This window comes from Hylobates moloch, unplaced genomic scaffold (genome assembly GCF_009828535.3).
Source record: "Hylobates moloch isolate HMO894 unplaced genomic scaffold, HMol_V3 SCAFFOLD_18, whole genome shotgun sequence".
Classification (NCBI taxonomy): Eukaryota; Metazoa; Chordata; class Mammalia; order Primates; family Hylobatidae; genus Hylobates; species Hylobates moloch.
The window spans coordinates 31,688,301-31,713,284 of record NW_026652293.1 but is presented as its reverse complement, the minus strand read 5'-3'; the positions used below and the strand labels follow the sequence as shown (position 1 = coordinate 31,713,284).

Here is a 24,984-nt window from a genome sequence, read left to right as displayed (position 1 = left end):
ACAAGTTGTATTCAGCATTAAATTTGACTTACTGGCATAACATAGTTATGGGGCCTGGCCCCAGAGTTATGGGTGTATTCCCCCATGGCTTGCTGCTTAGAGATTATTGTACACTGGGAGTCACTTGCCCTCATAGCTTTTGGACATGAGTTGTTTTGCCACCCATTAGTAATAGTTACTGTTAGTTCCCCTTTGCTATTTAGACTGACCTAGAACTCTGGAGCTCTTTCATTCACCTAGGAACACATCATAGTAATGTTTCCACTTCTCTAGATGTTTAAAGAAGTGGGAGAGAGATGGAACTCAAATCCAAACAAGAAACTGGCTTTCCACTCTAAGACACCATGTGGCATCAGCTTTAGGCAGGATGCTGCAATGGAACGTTAGAGACCCTTCTTTGGGAAGAGGTACTTCCCTCTCTGCCAGGCTGGTGGTTCTGCCAGAGGACGTTCTCCTGCTGCTACCTCACGTTGTATGGCCCCAGATAGCATCTCACTGGAACATGGCCATTAGGGACCCACATTCCCCCCAGTACATGGCTCCTCGTGCACAGCTTAGGGGCTGGCATCCTTTTTGCTCACGATGGCCACATCCAAAAGTACCAGGTGGTAGAATGTGGCCTTGAATTTGTACTTCTGGGATGAAGCTTGGTGGGAGAAGGGGAGCGGGGATTGGAGGAAAAGTTAAAGAACTCCAAAAGCAAAATACTCCCTGGAAAGTGGATTTGGCCATTTCAGTGTGATCCCTTTCTTTGGGTAAGGGAAACAAGGCCTGCCCACTCTGCTCCTGCCTGGGCCACCCTTCCTCATTCTGTCTCCTCCACTCTCCCCATCCTCCTACCCCAGAGCCTGTTTGCACTCTCCCCCTTGTCCATCCTGCTCCACCTCATCCTTTAGACAAGTTGGACTTATGCATGTTCAGTCATGTGCTGGCAAATTTCATCTATTAAAGACTCAAAAAGGGGGCACCAGGATGCATCTTTCAAGTTAGATAAGCAAAGCAAAATCTCATTTCTCACTGTATTTCCATATGAGTTTCAGGGGGTATTCATGGGACAAGTGGAAATATGCAGCAGCCTTGAACAGGGAATGGAGCCACCTCCCAGAGCTGACTCCTTTCCTTGAGCCACTTCTTTTAGAAATAACTTCCCATCCCTATCAAAGACATTCTTAGGACTCCATGGGGGGGCCTTACAGAATAATTAGGGAAGCCCCTTCCCTTTGGAATTTGGCATCATTCCCTTGGTGGAGAAAAAACAAACTACAACAACAACAACAAACAGCAGCAAATGAGCCTTAAGTGAGAAGCAGGGAGAGAAGGACTGGGGCAGGGGATGGGGATCCTTGCCCTTCTTTTTTGTCTGTGCATTTGACCTCTGCCCTTTTCTTCCTTTCTCACTGAGGTGTCTTTCAATTTTTTTTTTTTTTTTTTTTTTTTTTTGCCTGCTGTTTCTTTTTTCTCTTTCACACAGAGGTTGGTCCTGATGAACATGCCAGTAGCTGAGGACATGACGGTCCACTTCACCTCCACACTTATGGCTCTGATCCGGACAGCTCTGGACATTAAAATTGCCAAAGGTAAGCTTAGGAAGGGAGGTGAGAAGGAGGAATTCTGGAACAACTCATGCAGGTGGCACAGGATGGAGATATTTGAAATGTCATCTATCCAGCTAAGGACACAACAATGCAGTCATCTGAACATCAAGTATCTGACTCAATAACTAATAATTGCCCTTTCCTTCTGGTACAATGGATGGTTTGATAATCTCTAGGGCTTCTTTCAGCTTTAAAAGTATATGATCTTCAGTATCTGGCTCACAATAGGTATTCTAGAAATACTTATTGACCGAAGGTTAATTTTGTCCTTTTTTTCCGTATATGGTTTATTTTCTCTGAAGTCTTGAGAGGCTTCTGTGGCAGAAGGTGCTGTCATAGAGGCCACGGTAGTGTTTTATTCCTCTTGATTTCTAATCATTGATTTAGGAGAGAACAGGCTTACTACTACTTCCAGGTGGACCTTTAGCCTTTCTGCTCTTGTGCAATCTAAATCCTTTTTAAAATCAGGTCACTCAGACTATGGAATTAGGGTTGCTGGAAGGACTGATGTGTGGATAAGAAGGCAGAGGAACGTACTTGCAGCTATTTTTATTTTCTCCTCTGATATATTGAGCACCTGGGAGGCTTTTAGAATGAAGGAGGAAGTTGCTGTTAGTCTGAGGGCCTCAGATCTCCTGGCAGGATATCCCTGAGTCACTGAAAAAGGGAGCCAAAATGTGTTCTGCTTCTTCAGCAGAAAGACCTGGTATTGCAAGATTCACTGTCACTCAGTGCCAAGATTTCCTCTTAAAATATGAGGTGCCCTGCTGATTCAGCTCCTACCTCCACCTCCTCCCTCAGTCCTGGTTATTTCCAGGTCTATTCTATTTATTAGTAATTTATCTTATTCTAGGTGGTGCAGACAGGCAGCAGCTAGACTCAGAGCTACAAAAGGAGACCCTAGCCATCTGGCCTCACCTATCCCAGAAGATGCTGGATCTGCTTGTGCCCATGCCCAAAGGTTTGGGTCTTCTCCTGGGTATCGTTGTCACTGTGGGCCCAGCATGTGAAGACTACGTCTTTTGGGGGAACCCAGAGTGATGAAAGAGATAAGGAAAGTTTGCCCTTTTCAATTAATAAGGACAAAAGGGACTTAAGGATAAAACATGTTCTTTAAGATAGGTCACTGTGGTTGTGGATGAGACTTCCTGGGTGTATAGCTCTCTCCCTGCATATAATACTGCTCAGCAAACCCTCATGGGAGAAAGGATGTTGTCACTTAGCTATAGAGATTTAGAATGGTAAGCGTGATGCTTACTCATGTACTGCTTATCCTCAGTATCATCACCATCACTAGGTGGGCATGCAAGCCGCCTGAGGACAGATCCTGGCACCATGGGGGCCCTCAATATACATTGGATGAATGGGTGACTGATAGCGCAGACCTGTTCCAGAGAGTGGGTAACATAGCTTAGAGGTTCCTCACTCTTTCCCATCATCTTCTCCCTCTTCACCATCATGCCACATTTGTGTTTCTAGCCTCTGACCTGACTGTGGGCAAAATCTATGCAGCAATGATGATCATGGACTACTATAAGCAGAGTAAGGTGAAGAAGCAGAGGCAGCAGCTGGAGGAACAGGTGAAAGTCAAAGCCAGCATGCTAAGTGGGTGGGTCACGAGGAATTGCAGGAGGGGATAGGCCTGTGCATCCCTGGGGCATAGTGCCCTGCAAGGACTTAGAAGCAGCAGTAATGGTTGTGGGGCCCAAGAACTTTCTAGTGATGTGGAATTAGAAACCCAGTGGATCGAAGGTTAAAATGGTCAAACAAGGGATAAGTTATGTGCCTGTATTATCCATGTTAATTTTATTTTCCCCACAGCAAACTCCGTAGTCATTGGAATTCTTTTCTTCTCCTTCCCTCTTTTTACCCAGAAAAATGCCCCTATGTTCCAGCGCATGGAGCCTTCATCTTTGCCTCAGGAGATCATTGCTAATGCCAAAGCCCTGCCTTACCTCCAGCAGGACCCCGTTTCAGGCCTGTGAGTAGCACCAAAACATCCCTGGCATGGCTGCTTACAATCTGTCACCCATGCTGTTGTGCAGACCCCAAAACTCACTGCTCAGAAAGGCCCAAGAATGAATACTCTGAGCTTGAGTGATCCTTTTTCTGAAGTTGAGTATCTTAAAATGATTTTCAGCAGGAGTAAGAGAAAAGTAGACTAAGCATACTTAGCACTGTGGTCAGTGTCAGAGACGGCGATCACTGTGAATGAACAATAGAAGAAGGGAGTTTGATTTGTCTTTTAATATACTTGGGTCTTAGGTGTAGTTCTGTTGTGAAGAAAAATAATCTCCTCTCTAATTCTTGGTTATCGCTTCCCCGTGGATCTAGTGTCCTGCTGGAAGATACAGCCTCCTTCACAGGTGCCATGCTGGCTGAGTGTAAGAGGGGAATGGAACCAGCAGTTACTGCTTTCCCTGAGGTTGACACTTCTAGAGACACTATTTGCAGAATCTCACTTGATTCCCACTCTAGCAGCCTACTATACCCTGGAGGTATATATTCATATAACCACTTTACACATGAAGAAACTGGAGGCTAACTGAGGTTAACTACGTTGCTTAAAGTCCTGGCTAGTAGAATGTGGAACAGGAATTTAAGTTCCTTATTTCTGACCCCAGAGTGTTTTCACTATACCATGTTTTCTTTAATGAACAAAAGGGACCTTATTCAGAAAGGGAACTTACTTTTCTATAATAGGAGTGAAAATAAAACACAAATTAAGGAATTTTCCCATCCTTCTGAGTGATAAGCCTTAGCCCCAATTAATCTACTATAGCATATATATCTCATAACATAGTTCGATCATCAGCAAGCATTTAGTGCATACCTAAAGAACACTAGTCTTTCTACTCAATGTAAATGAGCTTTTGTGATTGAGTTTAACAAAGTCCCAGTTCTTACAAAACCAGGAATCACCAAATCGCTTATCTTAGTTACTAAGAGAGTGATACTCAGGGCTTGGGAATGAGACCTCTGTCAGAGTCATTTGGAATTTCTCAGATCATTGATTTCTTTCTGCCTACGGGGCTGGACTGTTTTTGAAAAGCACTGTTTTCAGAGATCAAAGTCCAACATCTTTGGAAGAGAAGAAAAGGACGAGAGTCATGACCAAGGTCATTTTTTTTTTTTTTAATAATGTGATGTGATGAAGTGCAGGGTGTGAATTCTCCTGTCCACAGAAAACAAGTCAGTGTTTATCTTCTGCTTGTGTAGGAGGGAGGGAGGGAAGGAAGTATGATTGGAAGAGTGGGAACTCTCCACTGGAAGGGTTTACGCTGTTTTTGGTTGTTTGTTTTGAGACGGAGTCTCGCTCTGTCGCCCAGGCTGGAGTGCTGTGGTGCAATCTCAGCTCACTGCAAGCTCCGCCTCCCGGGTTCATGCCATTCTCCTGCCTCAGCCTCCCAAGTAGCTGGGACTACAGGCACCCACCACCATGCCCGGCTAATTTTTAGTAGAGACAGGGTTTCACCGTCTTAGCCAGGATGGTCTCGATCTCCTGACCTCATGATCTGCCTGCCTCGGCCTCCCAAAGCGCTGGGATTACAGGCTTGAGTTGTTTCTGTTTTTGTTTTGCCAGTCCTTGGCTTAGAAATGGGGGACACCACCCCCTAAATTGCAATCTCTGTTTATCTACAACAATTTGCTTTACAAATTAACCCACCACCATAAGATCACTCTGGCTTTTCTCCCATATATTTATTGATCCATTTACTCATTGATTTTTACTAATATTTATTAAGAGCCAATATGTCCCCAGAGCTGACTTAGGCACTGGGGCTACGGCAGAGAACACGTCCCCATGGAGACAAATCTGGAAGAAGAAATTACAAGCGCGATACAGGCAAACAATGCTGAAGGGTGGGCTGTTGTGATGTCATGGAAACAGCTCACCCAGTTTGAGGGTTTAGAGAGGCCTTCCTGAGGAAGTAACATTTGAGTGAGACTTGAAGACAAGCTCTTCAAGAGTGGTAAGAGAAAGTATGGTAAGTTTAAGGAACCTAAAAATTGTCATGATGGTTGGAGCATGGAGAGCTCAGGGGATGTGTTAAGTTATGGATTTGGAGAGATACACAGGGGCTAGTACTTTGGGGGCATTATAAGCAGGATAAAGAAGTTGGATTTTGTCTTAGGATAATGGGGTTTTATGCATCAGAATCATGTGATCAGATGTGTGCTTTCTTGAATTCAGTATAGGCTAAATGGATTGGAGGGAAGCAGTTCTAGAGGCAGGAACACCATTTCGTAGGTTACTGCAGTTGTGTAAATTATCAGTGATAGTAGCTTGGACTAGCAGGATAGAGATGGAGACAGATGGTCAGACGTGAGATATTTGGTAGATAAGACTGGATAGGATTTGGTGATTGATTTGGTACTTGGACTAAAGGGAAAGGAGGAAGCAAAGGATTCTGGGTGAAGCCTATGGGTGCACGTTGGTACATTTCCTGACATGGGGATACTGGTGGAACAGCAGGCTGGTTCCTCAGAACCATCTGTGTTTCTAGATCCATGCATTGTTCAGTAGAGGTTGATCTAGGGGTACAGTGGTAGACATGACAGATAGGGTCGCTCCCTCAAATATGATGGAAAACCAGACATTAAACAGAGGATTATTGGAAAGAAGAAAAGTCGCATTTTCAGTGATTTAATTACAGTTCTGATAAGTGCTAGAAAGAGTTTACAGAGGTGTAGGGGAGTTGGAGAGAAGTGTTCTGCACTCTTAGAGTGGCCTCTATTAAAATCTCGAGGCAGAAACAAGCCTAGCCTATCCAATGAACTAAAAAAGGCCGCCATGTCTGGAGTTCAGGGAGCAAAGGGGAAAGTGGTATAAGAGGAGGCTAGTGAGGTAGGGACCAGATCGTGAGGGAGGCTGTGTTCAGAATTCTGGACTTTATGCCCCAGCTTGACAAGGTTTTCAAAGTAGGAGATCACTCTGGGTTCCAGTTATTTAACTCTGTGAGATTATTAAGTGATTCCAAGGGTCCTCTCCCTCTATTGAGGATTCTATAATTATTTACTCTCTGTACGACAAAAAGGAACCCATTTCTTTCTTTCTGAGACATGATCTCACTCTGTTGCCCAGGCTGGAGTACAGTGGCACAACCGCCTCACTTCAGCCTCTACTTTCTAGGCTCAAGTGAACCTCCTGCCTCAGCCTCCTGTGCAGCTGGGACCACCCCAGGCACGTGCTATCACTGCTGGCTAATTTTTTTGTAGAGACAGGTCTTGCTTTGTTGCCCATGTTGGTCTCGGATTACTGAGCTCAAGCTATCTTCCCAGTTTGGCCTTCCAAAGTGCTGAGAGTACAGATGTGAAACACAGTGCAAAGCCGAGAACTCATTCTTATAATAGCTGTGCTCAATCTTGTTCCCAGTGGTTCTCAGGAGATGCCACAAGTGAGGAAGATGACTGACATTTAGGCAGGTCATTTAAATATTGTAAAAACTCTGTAGCAGCTGTGAAAACTCAGCAAAAGCTCTCACTGGAAGCAAGGGACAGATTAGGTGATTCTCTGCTCTTCATGTCTTCTCCTGTAGTCTAAAAAACATTCCTATTGATTGTTTTTAAGTAATTGGCAATCCTTGCTCATGCCTTGAGTTTTCCATTGGATGCAGAGTCATCATCAGCAGTAGACTTAAAAGAGATGGTGTCCCATCTCTCCCTCCTAACTCCACCACCAAGAGAGCTGCTGCCCAGCCACTGACCCCAGTCCTTCCTCCCGTAATCTGGAAGCTCACTCTGCATTCTTGAGCAGGTCAGTTGGTAGCTATTACCATACTGGTGGCAGTCAGCCAATAATTTGGCAACAGGCACCACATTCTCCAGAGATCTCGGCTGCTTCTTTCTCTCCTAACCAGCCCAGTGGATCCCGTCAGGTTAAGAGTGCCTGGAAGTACTAGACAGTGGTTTAATAACAAGCCTACCGTGCCAGTTCTGCATTCTTTTCCCTTGGAGGCCTCCAAACAACTGGGCAGACTTTTTGTCTCCATCCTCTTTTCTCACCACCATTTAAACCTCTTCCTACATTGCCATCAACCAAGAGGTTTTCATCTCCTCACCACCACCTCTGAAATCCTTCTCAGTTCATGAACCAACAGACTTAATGTATGGTACAGAGTAGTCCTTCAATAAATGGCAATGGAATTGGACTGAATTGTTTAGTTTGGCCAGGGATGTTGGCAAAATAAGACCATATTCTTACTGCGAGTAGGGAAAATTTTTAAAAAGTCCGTGGCTGCTTAATATTTAAACAAACTGTTCACTGTGTAAACTAGGGTGTTTTTCCGCCAAATGGGGAAACTGAGCAGAAACAGGTTTACAATCTAGCATTGGTCTTCCATATGGCTGAATGTGACAAATGATGTCATTTGTCATAGACATGCTAGTCCGCAGCAGAATAATGAATGGTCCCAAAGGCAGGATGCAGGTTGAAAACACCAGTTTCTGTCTTTTCCAGTGCTTTTTTTTTTTTTTAATTTTAGGACTAGCCACATGTAAGTTACTAGGTTTACAAAAGCCAGTCAAGGCTAAAGGGTGTTGCCCTGCTGGGGTGGGAATTGCTAGTGGCAGCTGTGACATGACTGTTCCTCATTACCTCTGGATTTGACATTGCTTTTCAGGAGTGGCCGGAGTGGATACCCTTCGATGAGTCCACTCTCTCCCCAGGAGATATTCCAGTTGGCTTGTATGGACCCCGCCGATGATGGACAGTTCCAGGAACAGCAGTCTCTGGTGAATGCATGAGTTATATGACCTCGAAAATACTTCCTTGGTTTCCTGATCCCTCTCACTAATTTTAATACATAGTCATGGTCCGTCAGGAAAATCCATTCTGGTAGTTTAGCCAGTTGCCCTGGAGGTGTCCTGCCTTAGCCCTTTTCTAGCCCAGTTTCTCATGTGCTCTGACAATGTTCCCTCTTCAGGTTTTACAGTCCCAGAGGTCCCTTCCCTGCAGCAGGAACTTAAATTGCTTTAGGCCAAGCCCTCTTAGTTTATGCCCAAGTATCAAGTGTAAGACCAGAAGTCACATATAAAATCTTGCCTTTGATGGGGAGCTTGAAGATACATCACCAGAGAATGAGTGGCACCAACCCTGCCTCTTAGTGTAGTTAGGTACTGCTTATGGGACACACGAATGCCCCATGCCATTCCTTAGTGATGCCCACCTCCTCTAGAACCTAGCAGCAGCATGTGCCACAGTGATGAGCTGCCTGCCAGGAGGCACAGCAGACTGTCCTATCTCTGCTCTGTGTGGGTTCAGGCACATTGTCCCTTTTGGTCACAATTCAAAGACATTCTAACAGGCCACTAAAGTCACTTCCCTGACCCCAAAATGAGTTTATTAGCATAAATGGTGAAATTCCTGGCCAGGTGCGGTGGCTCACGCCTGTAATCCCAGCACTTTGGGAGGCCAAGGCAGGCAGATCACGAGGTCAGGAGATTGAGACCATCCTGGCTAACATGGTGAAACCCCGTCTCTACTAAAAATACAAAAAAAAAATTATCTGGGCATGGTGGCAGGCACCTGTGCTTCCAGCTACTCGGGAGGCTGAGGCAGGAGAATGGCATGAACCCGGGAGGCGGAGCTTGCAATGAGCCGAGATCGCGCTGCTGCACTCCAGCCTGGGTGACAGAGCAAGACTCTGTCTCAAAAACAAACAAACAAAAAAGCAATCCCTGAGAGACCTATTGAGTCAAGTGAAACCTTGAAGAAGAGAGGAGAGATTAAAGTTTTGGCTTAGCTAATACAAAGCTAAAATATGGTTCCTAAACATCATTGACTTTACCATTATTCCTGGTTCAGGAGCCATGAGCTCAAGGTCTCCCCACCCCAACTTCAGCTTAGAATCGAAGCCCAAGCAGTCATTGGACTGAAGAGAAAAAAAGACAAAACCCAACCGTTGCAAAAGTCTGTACAGACAGCTTGTACGGAATTCCATATCATTTAAATTCTGATTCATCTGTGGCTCTTCTCTCCTGATCCCTCCCCGCTGCTACTGTGTACCTCAGAGCCACCATGAATGATGTGTGATGGAATGGGCACCCCCTCAGAGGGCGAAAAACAGTAGCTCAAACAAATGCATGCTTCTATCTCCTGCGAGTGCTGAGACAGAGAGTCGTGCATGGTTGTGTGGGGGAGACAGTTAGTCCAGAGGCCCCCAGGGCTGAGTGATTGACTGCCTGAGGGTGTTCTTGATGAGGCAGGTAGGAACTCGTAGAGTCATTCTCTGCCCTCCCCTCTGAGGAACTTAGCACCAAGACCTGTGGAATAATTGGTATAAGTAGTTTGATTCTTAAAAAGGCCTCACAGCATTTTGCCTGCCTGGTGATGTGTCTAGTGGGAAAAAAAAATTGCAATAATGTGTCCTTTCTTTCACAGGGAGACTTTATGACATCATTTCTGTGGGTTTCCCAGGGCTGAGCCGTAGTGCCAGGACTTTTTGGATATATGTTCATCTCATTGTCAGTACTGGTGTCTGTAATTCAATTCAGGTGTCAGCCTGTGCTACACACTTACCACTGTGTACTTCTGCCCATCCCTTGGGGCCGCTGCTCCATGTCCCCAGGCGTGGCCATGATTGTGTGTGTGCGTATGGAGTGTGCGTCTCACACCACCTCTGATACCTGTAGACTGCAGTGTTGTTACCACGTCTGTTTGGAGTCAGAACTGTGTGCTATACAAAGCATGTACTACAAACACTGTAACTCCCTCAAGTGCACCATAGCACGTGTCTTGGGAAAGTACCCCTGCCATACACACCAGAAACCACTCAGCCAAATGGTCACATAGGCTAAGGTGGGGGTCCCAGACACTCTTTCCTTTGGGCAATGCCGTACATGTTTTTAGGATGTCATTTCCTAAATATAAAATAGCTTTTTCTGGTACGATCTCCATCTGCCCAAGATGTTCTTAGATCTTTTTGTTGGGTAGCCCACGTAAACATCTCCCATACAGCTCTTTATACGATGATACTAGCTATCTGTATAGCGCATGCACGACTGCCAAACAAGAATGACAGAACCTTAGAGATTTCCAGTCCAACCTAATAACACTCTAGGCTGGCACAGTCCAAAACAATAGCTCTTAGACACATGTGGCTAGTCCAAATAAAATATAAACTATCTAATTTTTATATTGATTACATGTTGACATGCTAATATTTGGATATATTCAGCTAAATTAAATGTTATGAAATTTCACCTTTTACAACATGGTTACTTGGACATTTAAAATTCTGCAAGTGGCTTGCATCATCCTTCCATGGGACTGTGTCACTCAGGGCATCCCTGACAGCCACCCACCACATCTTTGGATGGTTTCAATCAGAAGAAAACTCTTAAAGTCATGTGTCTTAAGGCTTGAGAAGACGTATTTGACATCAGAAATTGTTGACTTCCCTTAGAATACTGGTTTCTATTTAATTGATAAAAGGCTTCTTCAGATTAAAAGAATAAATCTAGTGCTATCACTTCTTAGAAAGTGAACTTCACATATCTGAAAAGTATTATACCAAACAGTGTTTGTTGCAGAAAACAATAAAATCTGAATCATTGCTTAGTGATGAAAAAGAGGAATCTACACCAGAAAAATAGGTGCCCTTCAGCACTCAATCCCAGCTAGAGCTTCCTGTCTGGAACATATAGCACATAGGGACACACAAACACACACACACACATATACATACAACTGAGACCTTAAAGCTGCAAGTCTCTCTTTTGAAAGCTATTCTTGAGGAGGCTGAATTGTCCCCTGGACGTGAGAAGCAATGAGATGGAACCAAGTCCCACAAGCTTGGCTGTGTGTTTATTTCCAGGAGCCAGAGGTTAGTGAATTAAAAAGCGTGCAGCCCTCTAACCATGGCATCTACCTTCCTTCGGACACCCAGGAGCATGCGGGATCTGGCAGGGCATCCTCTATGCCACGTCTGACTGTGGATCCCCAGGTAAAAAGCAACCACCTACATTAATGCAGTGGCATCCGGGCTGTATTAGCTGGGTTATGGAATAATATCTGATATTTGCAGGTGAGCCGTTGACTTGCCTGCACCCCTTCCCTATAAATAAAACCTGGCTCATGGGCCTTCTCTAATAGAGCCTGCTTCTCCGGTGTTTTCAATGACCCCCTAACCACAACAGCCCAGCCAACAAAATTGCATACCTCACTCTGGACGGGCTAAACATTCTCAAGATTCAATCAGCCATGCAATAAATATTTTCCAGGATCTTCTCTGTGTACTTCTCCATCCTTTTTTTGTTTCCTGACTCCTCCAGCACATATGCAGTTACTTACACACACAGGTCTGTGTCAGGACTGTCTGTCCTAACCAGTGCAGGCCACACCTCATTTCTTTGTCTGTTTTCCTGGTTTCTTTTTCCTGTCTGTCTGTCTTACATCAGGTTTTGACAGAGACAAGAAGTTTTTGTAGATTTGTTTTAATATCTGTGGCAAATCAAAATGCCAAAATTTAAAACGGGGCTAGGTGGGATTGATGGCAGCAGAGGGAGAGTGATACACTCCTAGCACTTGTTAAATTACAAGCTCTCCTAGGCTGTAGTGCTGCAGGGCAGGGCCTTCTCTAGCAAGGGCATTAAAAAAAAAAAAAGCAAAGCCATGCTTCTTTCATGGATGGGGTGGCCTCTTAGACAATTGCCCTCACATGTTTGTTAGACAATTGCCCTCACATGTTTCAAAGCAGCACAGCATTTGCTGCAGCCTGGATGCGCCCCATGGTAGAGGGCTCTATGGGAGCTTGCACAGTGCCTGCCTGCATTCTGCTTGGCTTTGCCTTGGTACACTCAGCCACGGGAAGAAAAGATCCTGGACCATTTCCAGTGACTATGTTAACATAATGTAAGGATGCTTTCTTGAACAGTTTCCACCAGCTAAGGTTTGAGCAAGAGAGATTCAAGGGAAGTTACCATTTCCAGGGGTTACAATTTGCCTTCCTCAACGTCTCAGTCTTGCTGCTTCTGTCCTTTTAGATCTTTTCAATCGTTAATCCAGACCTTGTGTTTCTCTGGGGGCTTGTATTTCCAGGTGGTGACAGACCCTAGCTCCATGAGACGTTCATTTTCCACTATTCGGGATAAGCGTTCAAATTCCTCGTGGTTGGAGGAATTCTCCATGGAGCGAAGCAGTGAAAATACCTACAAGTCCCGTCGCCGGAGTTACCACTCCTCCTTGCGGCTGTCAGCCCACCGCCTGAACTCTGATTCAAGTAAGGAGGTCTTCAGTGTCCAGCTCTTTCATCAGGCAGTGGGCTCCTGCCCTGATGGACTTACTTACTCTCCGAGGACTGTAGATAACCAGAAAAGAATTCAGAGACAAGGGCTGAAGAAAGTAAAGGATGCTCCTTACCAAAGGGAATTCCTGTATCTGACTTACATCCTCAAACAGGCCAAAGCCCTCCTCTGTGTTCACCAGAAAGGCTGTTGCAATCCCTTCCTTCTGGAGCAGGGCTATACAAATCATTAGAATTGAGGGAGCTTTTCAAATAGCCTTCTGCAAAACCACTGGGGCTTTTTAGGATTGTATTAGAGACCCACTGTGAGGACGGAACTTTAACCACCAATTCCACTTCAATCCAAACAGTGCTATCTGGAGTTATTTCCTGTGAATTTCTTTTTTTTTTTTTTTTTTTTTTGAGACAGAGTTTCGCTCTGAGGCCCAGGCTAGAGTGCAGTGGCATGAGCTCGGCTCACTGCAAGCTCCGCCTCCTGGGTTCACGCCATTTTCCTGCCTCAGCCTCCTGAATAGCTGGGACTACAGGTGGCCGCCACCGTGCCCGGCTAATTTTTTGTATTTTTAGTAGAGACGGGGTTTCACCATGTTAGCCAGGATGGTCTCGATCTCCTGACCTCGTGATCCACCCGCCTAGGCCTCCCAAAGTGCTGGGATTACAGGCGTGAGCCACTGCGCCTGGCCTGAATTTCTTTTAAGCTTTTTGCTTAAAAAAAAAAAAAAAAAAATTTATATATATATATATATATATATAAAGTCTGGCTCAACCATTTTATTTTATTGGATAAAGGAATCAAAGTTGAAAAAGCAGTGACTTGTCCCATGTCATAGGGCCATTAAGTGGCAGAACTGGGACTAGCACTGGGATCCTTTCATTTCAATCCTGGACTTCTCACCATGGCATTATGTTAGGTGTGTTATTATTTAGTTCATAGAAATTTCTTAATTCCCTTCTGATGGTGCCACCTTCCCCCAAAAAAGTTGCACAGCCATATTTATGATAGAGTTCCTGAGCCATATTGTTAACCAAGATCCTATATTGTGTATAGCACAAATAGAACAGATTGCATTGTTTGACATATGTGTCTCTAGTGGCACCTTGCAAACTTACCTTCTTACAAAATAGGTAATTGCTAGCCTGACTTCTCCGCTGCTTCCCTTTCAGATCATCTTTTGACATACCTGGAGAAGCCAGGATTCTTTTAGAGGCCTATCTTTGTTCGGGCTGCTACAACAAATTACCACAGACTGGGTGGATTCAATAACATGTATTTGTCACGGTTCTGTAGGCTGGGAAATCCATGACCAAGGTGCCAACAGATCCCTGTCTTCTTTCTGTTCTCACATGATGGAGAGCAGAGATAGAGGAGGCAAGCACTCTCAGGTCTCTTCTTATTAGGGCACTAATCTCATCATGGAGGACCCACCCTCATGCCCTGCCTCCTAATACCATACCATCAGGAACAAGTTAGGCCTCAACATTTGAATTTGGGGGGGACACAAACATGTGGTTCCTCTGAGGGCCCAACCCCAGGCTGTGATGTGATACTTGGAGAGAAGTCCCTTCATCATCATTGGTCAGAGTGGACAGTTATAACCAAGTGCTTTTGTCACCTCTCACAGGCCACAAGTCTGACACTCACCGCTCAGGGGGCAGGGAGCGGGGACGATCAAAAGAGCGAAAGCATCTTCTCTCTCCTGATGTCTCCCGCTGCAATTCAGAAGAGCGAGGGACCCAGGCTGACTGGGAGTCCCCACAGCGCCGTCAATCCAGGTCACCCAGTGAGGGCAGGTCACAGACGCCCAACAGACAGGTGAGCACAGAGAGGAAGCCAGTCTACAGCAGAAGGACAGGGGAGGGAGGGCTATAACATTAGATGCAAGTCGTGAGCATTTAGCAGACACATTCAAGTACCCACAAAGACTGGAATTTCACAGGAAGCTATACCTATAGTGCATAGAGGTTAGCTGCTCAATGCTTGGGTACTCAGAGATTATCTGAATTCACAGAAAACCAGATTTCCCCCGAAAAGATGGTGTCTAGAGGTCATTCCATTCCAGCCTTCAGAATCCAGAGATATAAATAGGTTGACAGATATCTCAGCCAGAATTTGGAGGAGAGGATGGTCCTTTAGTCAGAAAGTTTCCTTTGACCATCTTGTGATCCTCAGTATTTGTGAGAATAGTGATTCATCTCTCAGCCCAGGATTCACAAGTCAGAGCAGTTCACCCTCATTTACCTAGCTTCCAGCCATCTCAACAAGATCATGCCTTTTGCTGAACCACCAGCTTGGTGCCTAAGGAATAACTGTCAGAGCTGTATGAAAACATCAACTCTGTTTTACTCCTTACTACAGCCCTATCTCTAGTCATGGCATTTTGATCCATAATAGGAGACCCCCTCAACAGAAATGATCAGTGGAGAAAAGGCAGGGCTGCTAATGCAGACCTTTAGAGACACAGCAGTCGAGAGGTTTCCCTTCTAGAACAACAGTTTTCAAATTTTAGTGCAGAACAGCATTAAACCCACGAAGTTTACTAGCACTGCACATTCCTGATGCCTGAAGGACCCAGGAGTCTGCCTTTGAAAAGACCCCTCTGTAGGATTCTGAGCAGGAGGTTCGTAGGTCACACATACCTTAAGAAATGCTCTCCTGGAGGTTTACTTCCCAAAACCTGGGCTCAGTTTCCCTTGGGAATAGGTGAGGGCAAGTATGGCCTGAGCCAACAACTGAGTGTATCAGGTACAGAAGCTGAGTTCAGCAAACCACTGAAGACATGGGCAGGAATAAGGGTTTCTCAGACGGAGCAACTCCAGCATTTGTTCACCTTCCACAGAGTTGTCTTTCTCAAGTTTAAAGTCTCTCTTTTAGTGTGCCCCTTGTTACATACGTAGAGCCTCCTTAGTAGTCCAAGTGCTTGTTCCATGGACCTGCCACCCCTAGCATCACCTGGAAGCTTGTTAGAAATGCAGAATCTCAGGCCTTGCCCCAGATCTTCTGAGCCTGCATCTGCAGTTTAACCAGATCCCCAGAGGTTTGTATGCACATTAAAAGTCTGAGATGTCCTGGTCTAAATGTCCTTGACTCCTTAATCTCTTCAATCCCTTTTTCCCTGAGTGGATGTGAATACTACAGGGAGCTTCAGCTCAGGCCTCTCCCTAACAGAATTCAGATTCCAAGGACTCTCTTAACAGAGTTGCAAGTAGGGATCATGCCAAGCCCAATCTAACATGCCATGTCTCTCCTGCTATACAGGGCACAGGTTCCCTAAGTGAGAGCTCCATCCCCTCTGTCTCTGACACCAGCACCCCAAGAAGAAGTCGTCGGCAGCTCCCACCCGTCCCGCCAAAGCCCCGGCCCCTCCTTTCCTACAGCTCCCTGATTCGACACGCAGCGGGCAGCATCTCTCCACCTGCTGATGGAAGCGAGGAGAGCTCCCCGCTGACCTCCCAAGCCCTGGAGAGCAACAATGCTTGCCTGACCGAGTCTTCCAACTCTCCGCACCCCCAGCAGAGCCAACATGCCTCCCCACAGCGCTACATCTCCGAGCCCTACTTGGCCCTGCACGAAGACTCCCACGCCTCAGACTGTGGTGAGGAGGAGACGCTCACTTTCGAAGCAGCCGTGGCTACTAGCCTGGGCCGTTCCAACACCATCGGCTCAGCCCCACCCCTGCGGCACAGCTGGCAGATGCCCAATGGGCACTATCGGCGGCGGAGGCATGGGGGGCCTGGGTCAGGCATGATGTGTGGGGCTGTCAACAACCTGCTAAGTGACACGGAAGAAGATGACAAATGCTAGAGGCTGCTCCCCCCTCCGATGCATGCTCTTCTCTCACATGGAGAAAACCAAGACAGAATTGGGAAGCCAGTGCGGCCCGGGGGGGGAGGAAGAGGGAAAAGGAAGATGGAAGGACACCATGCATTATCAGAGAAGAGGAAGTAAAGGACAATCGGAACACCAGTCAAACCCACCAAATTGCTTTATTCCCCTTTGCAAGATGGGCACTGCCATAGTTCTGCCTCTTTGCTGGGGAAAGAAAACAGGAACATGGAGGGTTATTACTGCAGGAGAGGGGACACAAGGATGGCTTTGCTTCCCCTTGCCCCTTCCTACTTTTCTAAAAGCTGTGGAGGGATCTAGCTCGCCTGTGTCTATACTCAGTGCCCTGAGAAGCCTGGAAGACTTTCTGGCTCTTAACTGGGGAGTAGTGGAGACCATAGGAGAGGACTCTCCTCCCTCATCAGCTCTTATGCCTCAGCCAGACCACTGCCACCAGGGCAACTGCAGCAGCATCTCATGCATAACCCTGTGGCTTGCTTCCCCCAGGGCAGCACAGGCTAAGTCAGGAACATCAGATGCCAGGGAGGGAGGAGAAAGCCGAAGCAAAAGGGGTCAGGGTGCTGAGGCAACAGCAGCAAGGGCTGGTCTGGACAAGAAAAGCCATAGCCCAGCAGCCCCTACCATGAGGGAGATGGTCAGAGAAACAGAACTGGTGGTGCTGGGGGGTATAGCCCCCCATCCTTGAGGCCTGTCACCCACACAGTAGGTGCTGAGAGTTAGGACAGGTCAGGAAGTCCCCCAGGGTCCACAAAGGTGCCTGAGGCTCTGGTAAGGGTGAAGGTAAAAGTATTTAGCAGCCGCTATGGCATCAATGTAAGTGGAGTTTGGTCCTAGTGCTGGAGCCCAAGCTATTCCAGGCATTGGCTCTTTAGATGCCAGTCATGGGGGAACCCTGAGGGTGTGGGTAGAGTAGCAGGGGCCACCTAAGGGATTCAAAACAGAGTCTGTTTTCCAACCAGTGTGGAAGCAATTAAATATGTGTAACAGTGCTACGGCCACACCAGCACCTCCTGGCTGAAGGTCAGCCCACACTCTGGTCCATGAGGCAGCAAGGCCAGTGCTGTGCCAAGCCCGGTAAGGCCAAGTGCCAGAGGCCCAGCCTTCCCTGCCACTCCTCTGAGAGGGCAGAACGCACATATTCAAGTAGGCTACCTACCACTGGGTAGGGACTTCTGTAAAGATGGGAAAGGTCGATAGATTGGAATAAGCTTCTATGAAAGTCTGGATTTACTGAGGACCTCCCATGAGGAGGGACCACTGGGACCGCAGCTTCTGCAGCTGGTGTGGGGTTCAGGTCAGTTTGTCAGGATGCTTTAAGGTGATTAGTAAATATACCTCAGCTTAGACTTGGGCTGCTGCTTCTAGCAAAGCAGGCTCCAGTGGGGCCTCATCATACAGGATGACAAGACTGGGGCCCTGGTCACCTTGAATATGCCCCTGGGCCAAGATGGGGCTTCACCCCTCCCCAGAGTAAGAGCTGGGGCTGACAGTCCCACCCTGTCATTCCTAATGGCCCAAACGCAGAAGCACTGAGCAAGAGAGCCCTTTCTTGCCAAGCCAGTGCTCTTTTGGTATATGGCATACAGCTCCATTACACATCACTGGCTTTATCTGGTGGAAATGTACCTTTCCCTTAAGTTCCTCCTTAGTGCCATCACAGCAGGTGAATGGGTGCCCGATGGGTGCCTGACGGGGCCCTCCTTTCCCCCCAGGAACAGATGGATCCTGCCACCCAGGATCCTGATCTGCCCTGCACTGAGCACTCAGTGGATAAACACTCCTCCAGCCCAGACAGTCCTCCTCTTGGGCAGGAGCAATCCAGAGCTATTATTTTTCTTAGAAGGAGCCTCTTTTTCCCCTATTTTTTTAATTGAAATATAATAGCTGAATCAGCCCTGAAAAGCCAAATTCAACCACATGGCTGGAGAATCATTTGTCATGGCCCTGCCTTCTCTTCTGATACTGATGGAGCTTCATGACCCACGGTCAGCCCCCAAACCAAAGTTGTCCCAACAGAGGAGGCCAGTGAGGCAGAGACAGAGCTCTCCCACTCTCAGACCCTCTTTCGTCTTCATTTTCCTCTCCCACTTAGCACGTGTGTGCTTGAGGGTGGCTGGGAATGTGATATACAGCACCCTGATCCTAACAGGTGTGATCGTTACATAAGACGCTGATGCTGGGCCTTGTATTGCTTTTAAAGTTTCCTCTGCTCAGCATCATTTCATGCCAAAGTGCTGCTATGGGCTGCTTTGTGTGCACAAAATCGCTTTTTCCACCTCGGAAATGCAGCTTTCCCTAGGGGAAGGCCTACAACGGGACGACCATTCTGAGCCAGCGAGTCTATTGCATGGTGTTTTGAGAAAGGGAATTTTAGTGACACCTTATGCCATTTCAAGAGGAGAAATGCAGGCTGGCAGAGCAATTCCCAGAAATGGAATTTGCCTGCAAATAGTATAAACACTAAATTTACTGTGCCAGGAAACCTTCCTGAACTCCTTGAACTCATACACACAAGTATTTGAGTCCTGAATAAAGTGTTGGAAAGCACTGCAGATGCGGTCACCTGACTGACCACCTGGGTTTTCTATTACCAGTGAATTTCTTTTATTCACCTGCCCTTGACCAAGAAATTGGGTTTCTTTTCCCTCAGCCTGCACTTACTCTTCTATTAAGATCAGAAAATAAAATAATTTTCCGTTGAGTCACAAACTCATCATCTTGTTTGGTTTTCTGCTGCCTCTGAACAAAAGTGAATGCCAGCCTTCCCTTGCTAGGTGTCAGAGTCTGCCTCACTTGAAAAGAGGCCCCTGTAGACCCCAACACCTATTCTTTTCTCTGGTTAATTACAGCAGCATCTTGAGAAATTCCATGCAAAAGAAGACTACAACCAGTGTTTGAGATATACCACAAGATCAAATTTGGGCACTGGTGGTCCACCTCAGAAGACTCTTGAGTCATATATTCAGTTTCTTTTGCTAATATATGACTCGTCTTCACCATCTCCTCAAAACAAAGAGCAAAGCCAAGACAGAGGAAGGTAAAAGGAGGAGGAAAGGAAACCAAGGCAGGGAGATGTTCTAAGTAGGTTTGCATTTAGATACCCATCATTTCACTTAAGGCTCCAGACAGACTCCAGGTGGGGAATGCATGCTGTCTCTTGGTGTCTGTCTCCCCATCTCCTAGAGGACAGAGTGCCAGCGACCTCTGGACAGGGGCAGGGATCCAGCCAAGGTGCCCCTGAGCCAGGGTCAGCATAGAATTTCCTGCCCCATGCAGGGCTGGCACCAGCTAGCATCCCCTTGGCTCCAGATGAGTCATGAACACAATTGTCAGTGGGGGGTCTCTGCTGCTCTTCTGGCTGAAGAATCTGTTTTTCTTCTGGACTTCACTCGTAGTCCCTATTCAATGTCTCCATAGGGCACTGAGATCACCAAGAACATTACCCAGAAGCTGAAGTCCAGATGTTCTAGATTTTGACCTCTCTTGACTCTGGGGCCACAAAGAGAAGGCCCCATAATCCACCTCTCAGCCAGTATCTCCCTTCCTTGCACAGATTCCTCCCAACCCCATAGAGCCTATGTGGTGAGCATGAGGGTCGTCTTCCCTCTGTTCTCCATCCCAGCCTCTGTTTTTGCTGCATGTTAGCGCTGATCCAGCTCCTGAGATGGTTAATTCCATCCAATCCAAGCTTATTTGCTTGCCTGACTGACTCCACCACTCTCAGCTATTGGGGAATATTGCATTCTAATGAAATAGGGTTTGGAACTCACCTGGTGCTCCTCGCAAGACAACTGACACAAGGTGTAGGGTGTGGGGGTGGACACAATGCCCACCTACTGGATAAAAGCTCACTGCAGGAAAATGAGGTCTCCTGGCATAATGGAACAAAAATCTCAATTTCGATTTTTAAAAAGTTCTCAATTTTTCATTACATCCTACTTCTCAGCCCTCTGGATGTTTCATTTTTTTTGGACAGAGTGTTTCTTTAGTGGGTGGGGCCAGGGACAGGTTAAGGGATATTTCTCGGCTGATTTATGATATAAATATTATGAGGTTGTATGTAAAGAAAGGGCAAATGTACAGCAGAAGGGGAGCAAATAGCTACCTTTCAGGGATTTTGAGACTTGAAGGTTAAGGAATTTTTACTGCTGTTTTTGTTCATCAGTTTCATGTCTGTTATGTTTTGAGATCCTCAGAGGCCTAGGGCCAGTGTGTGCCAAGAATCCTGGTGAGAGGCGTTGCCATGCCTTGGGGTGAATTCTTCCCCACTAGCTCTCTCACCCAGCCTGCAAGTCCTTCCCTCATAGATCCCAGAGCAATGGGCACCGTCCAAGAGGTACAGGAGAGGACTTTATGATGCAGGAAAGAAGGAAGAAGTGGGTCCCTTGCAAGTGGCCAGACAAGGAATGATGGTTTGACTCCAGAAAGAGTCTCTACGGAATCAGGTTCATGTTTGGATAACTTCTCTTTAAAATATCTCCACACTGAGACTCTTAACAAAATCCAAACAAAATTAACTCAGGGCTTATGACCTAACCTTTGTAAGAAGGTGATCAAAGAGATCCTACATTAATAAGCACTGCCTGTAGCAGCAGCTTTGCCTTTTTGTCTTTTGTTGTTTCTTTTCTGAACCACCCTGTACATCATAGCCAGGTCTACCCCAAATAGAGCAGCAGCTGATGGCTTCTCTGCTGTCTGTGGAGGGAGGGCTCGGCTGCAGAGCTATGGGGTTTTGTCAGCTGTTAGGTGCTACAGCCCACCCAGTCAGAGTACATAGACGTAGCGCTTTAAGGGACAAAGGACAAACAGAACTATCTTTGCTTTCCAGAGGCCATCTTTTTCTTTCTTTGAATCTTTTCTGCTTTAACCTTCTGAGGTTTATGCATCCCAGACAGGTCACACCAAGCCAAAGAGAACAAATTCATAGATTGTCCCAGCCTACCCAAAGGGCCTGAAAAGCCTCTCTGAACAAAACTCAAGACAGCTGAGAAGTATGAATGGGGCTCGCAGCAAAGTCTGATTGATGGCTTTTGAGGCTGGGACACCCCCAAACTGCCCTTCTGTTTTTGTAGTTTTGCTTTCTTCTACCCACCCTCTCTCCGCAAGCTATAAGTAGGGGAGTTAGTATCTTGACCTTCTAAATGCAAAAGGAGATTTTATAATAAGCCATGCTACCTGTAAATACATTATTGAGGTTTGCATTTTTATTTTTGGAGGTATGAAAGAGTTGAGTAGACCAAGCAAAAGAGGTGTGGGGATTTATGTTTATTTTTATTTGTTTGGGGTTGTTTGGTTGGTGGCTGGGTTTCTTGTAACCGACATATTCTGGAATAGCAAAGAAGGATACCTTGGTGATCTGCAATGTTTCTGCATCTGTTTCTCTTTAGGAAGTGATTGCCATCAAATTTAGTGATATGATATTTGAGTCAAAAATCTGATGTTATAGTACCAGCTCTGTCTTTTCTCTCTGGTCTTTTTGTCATCTTTCTCCTTCTGTCTAAATTGGCCTCTGTCTTTTCCTGAGGACTTAAAATGTAACCCAAATTAACAAAAAACTGCCCCAAAACTTCAGTGAAAGCCAAGGAGGTACAGAATTTTTTCAGGACATCTTTAACCAATACAAAATTTATGTCTTAAGAAGGTAATTTTTATAATAGTGTAGTAATCTGATAAATGAAAACTATTGGAAGTCAATAGTTTTTTATATTCCAGCTTTCGTGTTCAAACTTGTGCCTTCAGCAAGCATCTCTTCACTTTCTTTCCCTTGTCAATTGAAATATGAATATTTGGCTAACTCATGATGTAAAGTGTCTGTTAAGTTAATGATACATAATTTAAAGCACTTAGTCTCCACAAAGCAATTTAGAAAAACCTTCACTTGTTAGATCCCATGAAGTACCTATGAAATTCTCAGCATTGCTATAAGCATTTGATTTTTTTTTAAGGAAACTTCCTGTTTAATGGAATCTGAATCCAGGATTTGCTTTAATTTCACTCTATTCTTCCTATTTTCCCTTATTCTTCTTGTTATCTCTCTAATTAAAAAAAAAAAAAAACTAGACTTTTTTTTTCAATCCAGAAAGTTGGGTTTTCATGGTCTGAGCTTCCTTATGTCGCCTTCTCTTTGGGCAAACTTAAACCAGTCATAGATCGACACCCAGACATATTCTCCAACCCAGCAATGGAAATCTGAACGAATCCTTTCTCTTTTTGTCCTACAAGTTTGTCAGAGATGAGAATGGATTGCTGTCTACATTCTACAACTAGACCCTAGACTTTATACCAGGCTGTGCCACTTCCTCTTCACTTCACTCAGAGGATGGCCCCAAAACTGAAAAGGAAATGAAACCATCAAATATACCAAATCTGAATTTGACTTTATTTGATGACTCAATAGTTTTCCTTCCAGTACTCTGATTTTTTTCTTATGGCAATGGCCTATATGGCACAAGAACCACCACTTAAAGCAAATCTGTTGAACGTTTTTATAAGGGATGAGCAAGAAAACCACACTCCAAAATTTTAAAGTGCCATTAATCAATTTTTTAAAATAAAGGTAATATGAAATGAGGGCTAAACAATGTAACATAACTGCCAGTTAAGGTAGACAGTAGTTGTGGTCTTAGTTACATTTGATATGGATTTGTATAATATTAAGCAGATCCCAGCAGAGTTAGTAAAAACATAGGTATTGAGTTTTAATGGCTACCAATTGGGATATATACTTAGCCTGCAGGCTGAACTTTAGTCAGTGTTTTTCTATCCTGTTGTTTTGTGAACAAGTCAAAATTTATACAAAGCTACCCTAAGTGCTGCAATTGCAGAGGAACTTGCCTCTTGGTGATATTAGAGGGCAGTCCAACTCCACTCAAACTGAGTCCAAGATTTGAATTCATCCAGAAAAACAAATGGAGGAGAAAAGCCTAATGCACCAGATGTGTTTGGCATTTCATAGCTGGGACAATGGAGTAGAGGACAGGAAGACAAGCTGTAGAACAAAAGCAAAGTGAGGTAGAAAATAACAGGTCCCAGAAGAGGACAGACTTAGAGATGTGTAACCTTGGATCCTCTTTTTCACTTAGATTATGGGTAAACTTCTTAGCACAAGACTGGATTCAGAGAAGTTCTTTCTGTTAAACTCACCTAGGGTAGTGGATCTGAAGGCCTCAGAGGATTAATAGATTCCCAAAATTTTCTTCCAGACCTGGGAGATGGAGAGAAAGAGGTTCTTGCTTTAAAGCGGCTCGAAGACAATCTTTATGACTTCAGCAACTCTTCAACATAGTAGCACCAATAAAGGAGAGATTATGTTAACTTCCTAGTGGTGAGAATACCATGGGATGCGAGAAGGGCCAGTGAGTGGGACGGGGATGAGCTTCATCAGGAACAGATTTCAGACTCTGCAGGGTGCACTGGTTCTAGCCTCAAATAACAACATTGCAAGGAGGTGGACTACAGGGTCCACACCCTCTGTCCTTCGGGGCCCGTGGTCAGGCCATTCCCTCTTTGTTTTGCTCCTAGAGGATGAGCATGTAAGATGAGATCAGGAGGGAAATTGGGTGCTCTGCCTCAGGCTGTTAAAATGCTGCTACCTGCATTCTAAAACGTGCAAGTCATGCCCCACAAGACACCTCCTTAGGGCAGCATCCACTGTGGTGTGCCAGCCTGACACCCCTGCAGTCACGGTGTTTGAATGGCAGCTGATGCTGGCCCACCCAGAGTATTGGTGCATCTCTCCTAAAGCCACAGTTCAGCACTGCATGTTGACCAGGCGGATATCCTGTAATATAGATGCTCGTTTGGATCCAAAAGGAAAACCATTAAAAATAAAAGAAAGATGAAAAACTTTAATGTTTTGGGGGGGATAAAAGAAAAGAATAAATAAAACCTTGTTGTAAAGAATGCATCGGCCTGATTTCCCTCACTTGATGTGTTTCTTTGCTGCTACCAGAAAGGGAGATCACGGGAGTGAAGCCTGCCAGGACCCTCAGGGCAAGCCGGCAGCAGGCTCTGCAGCTACACTTAGTTGGGGTCTGCTCAGACCAGTCAGGAGGAATTCAGGAGGCTTTCAAAGTCCCAAGGACATCCTGGCCCTGAAAGGTTTTCTTTTATTAAAAAATGCACTTTGTGCTGTGTATGGTAGCTTGTACGTGTTACCCCAGATATTCAGGAAGCTAGGGCAGAAGGATTGCTTGAGGCTAGGAATTCAAGACTGGCCTGGATGACAGAGACCCTCATCTCTTAAAAAAAAAAAAAAGGAAAAAAAAAATGTTCTCTGCCTTAGATAACATTTTTTTTA

General features: G+C 45.6%; 1 protein-coding gene across 1 annotated transcript in view; it reads left to right on the top strand.

Annotated features, from left to right (window-relative positions):
- The window catches only part of CACNA1E (calcium voltage-gated channel subunit alpha1 E), a 432,299-nt gene extending 407,712 nt beyond the window's left edge, over window positions 1-24,587 (top strand). The window contains exons 42-50 of the mRNA XM_058430474.1: window positions 1,472-1,577; window positions 2,449-2,556; window positions 3,075-3,175; window positions 3,470-3,576; window positions 8,219-8,330; window positions 11,414-11,542; window positions 12,637-12,817; window positions 14,464-14,654; window positions 16,098-24,587. Of these exons, the coding sequence (XP_058286457.1) occupies window positions 1,472-1,577; window positions 2,449-2,556; window positions 3,075-3,175; window positions 3,470-3,576; window positions 8,219-8,330; window positions 11,414-11,542; window positions 12,637-12,817; window positions 14,464-14,654; window positions 16,098-16,643 (1,581 nt within the window). The 3' untranslated portion in view covers window positions 16,644-24,587. The remainder of the gene's footprint in view (window positions 1-1,471; window positions 1,578-2,448; window positions 2,557-3,074; window positions 3,176-3,469; window positions 3,577-8,218; window positions 8,331-11,413; window positions 11,543-12,636; window positions 12,818-14,463; window positions 14,655-16,097) is intronic.
- Window positions 24,588-24,984: the final 397 nt, after the last annotated feature.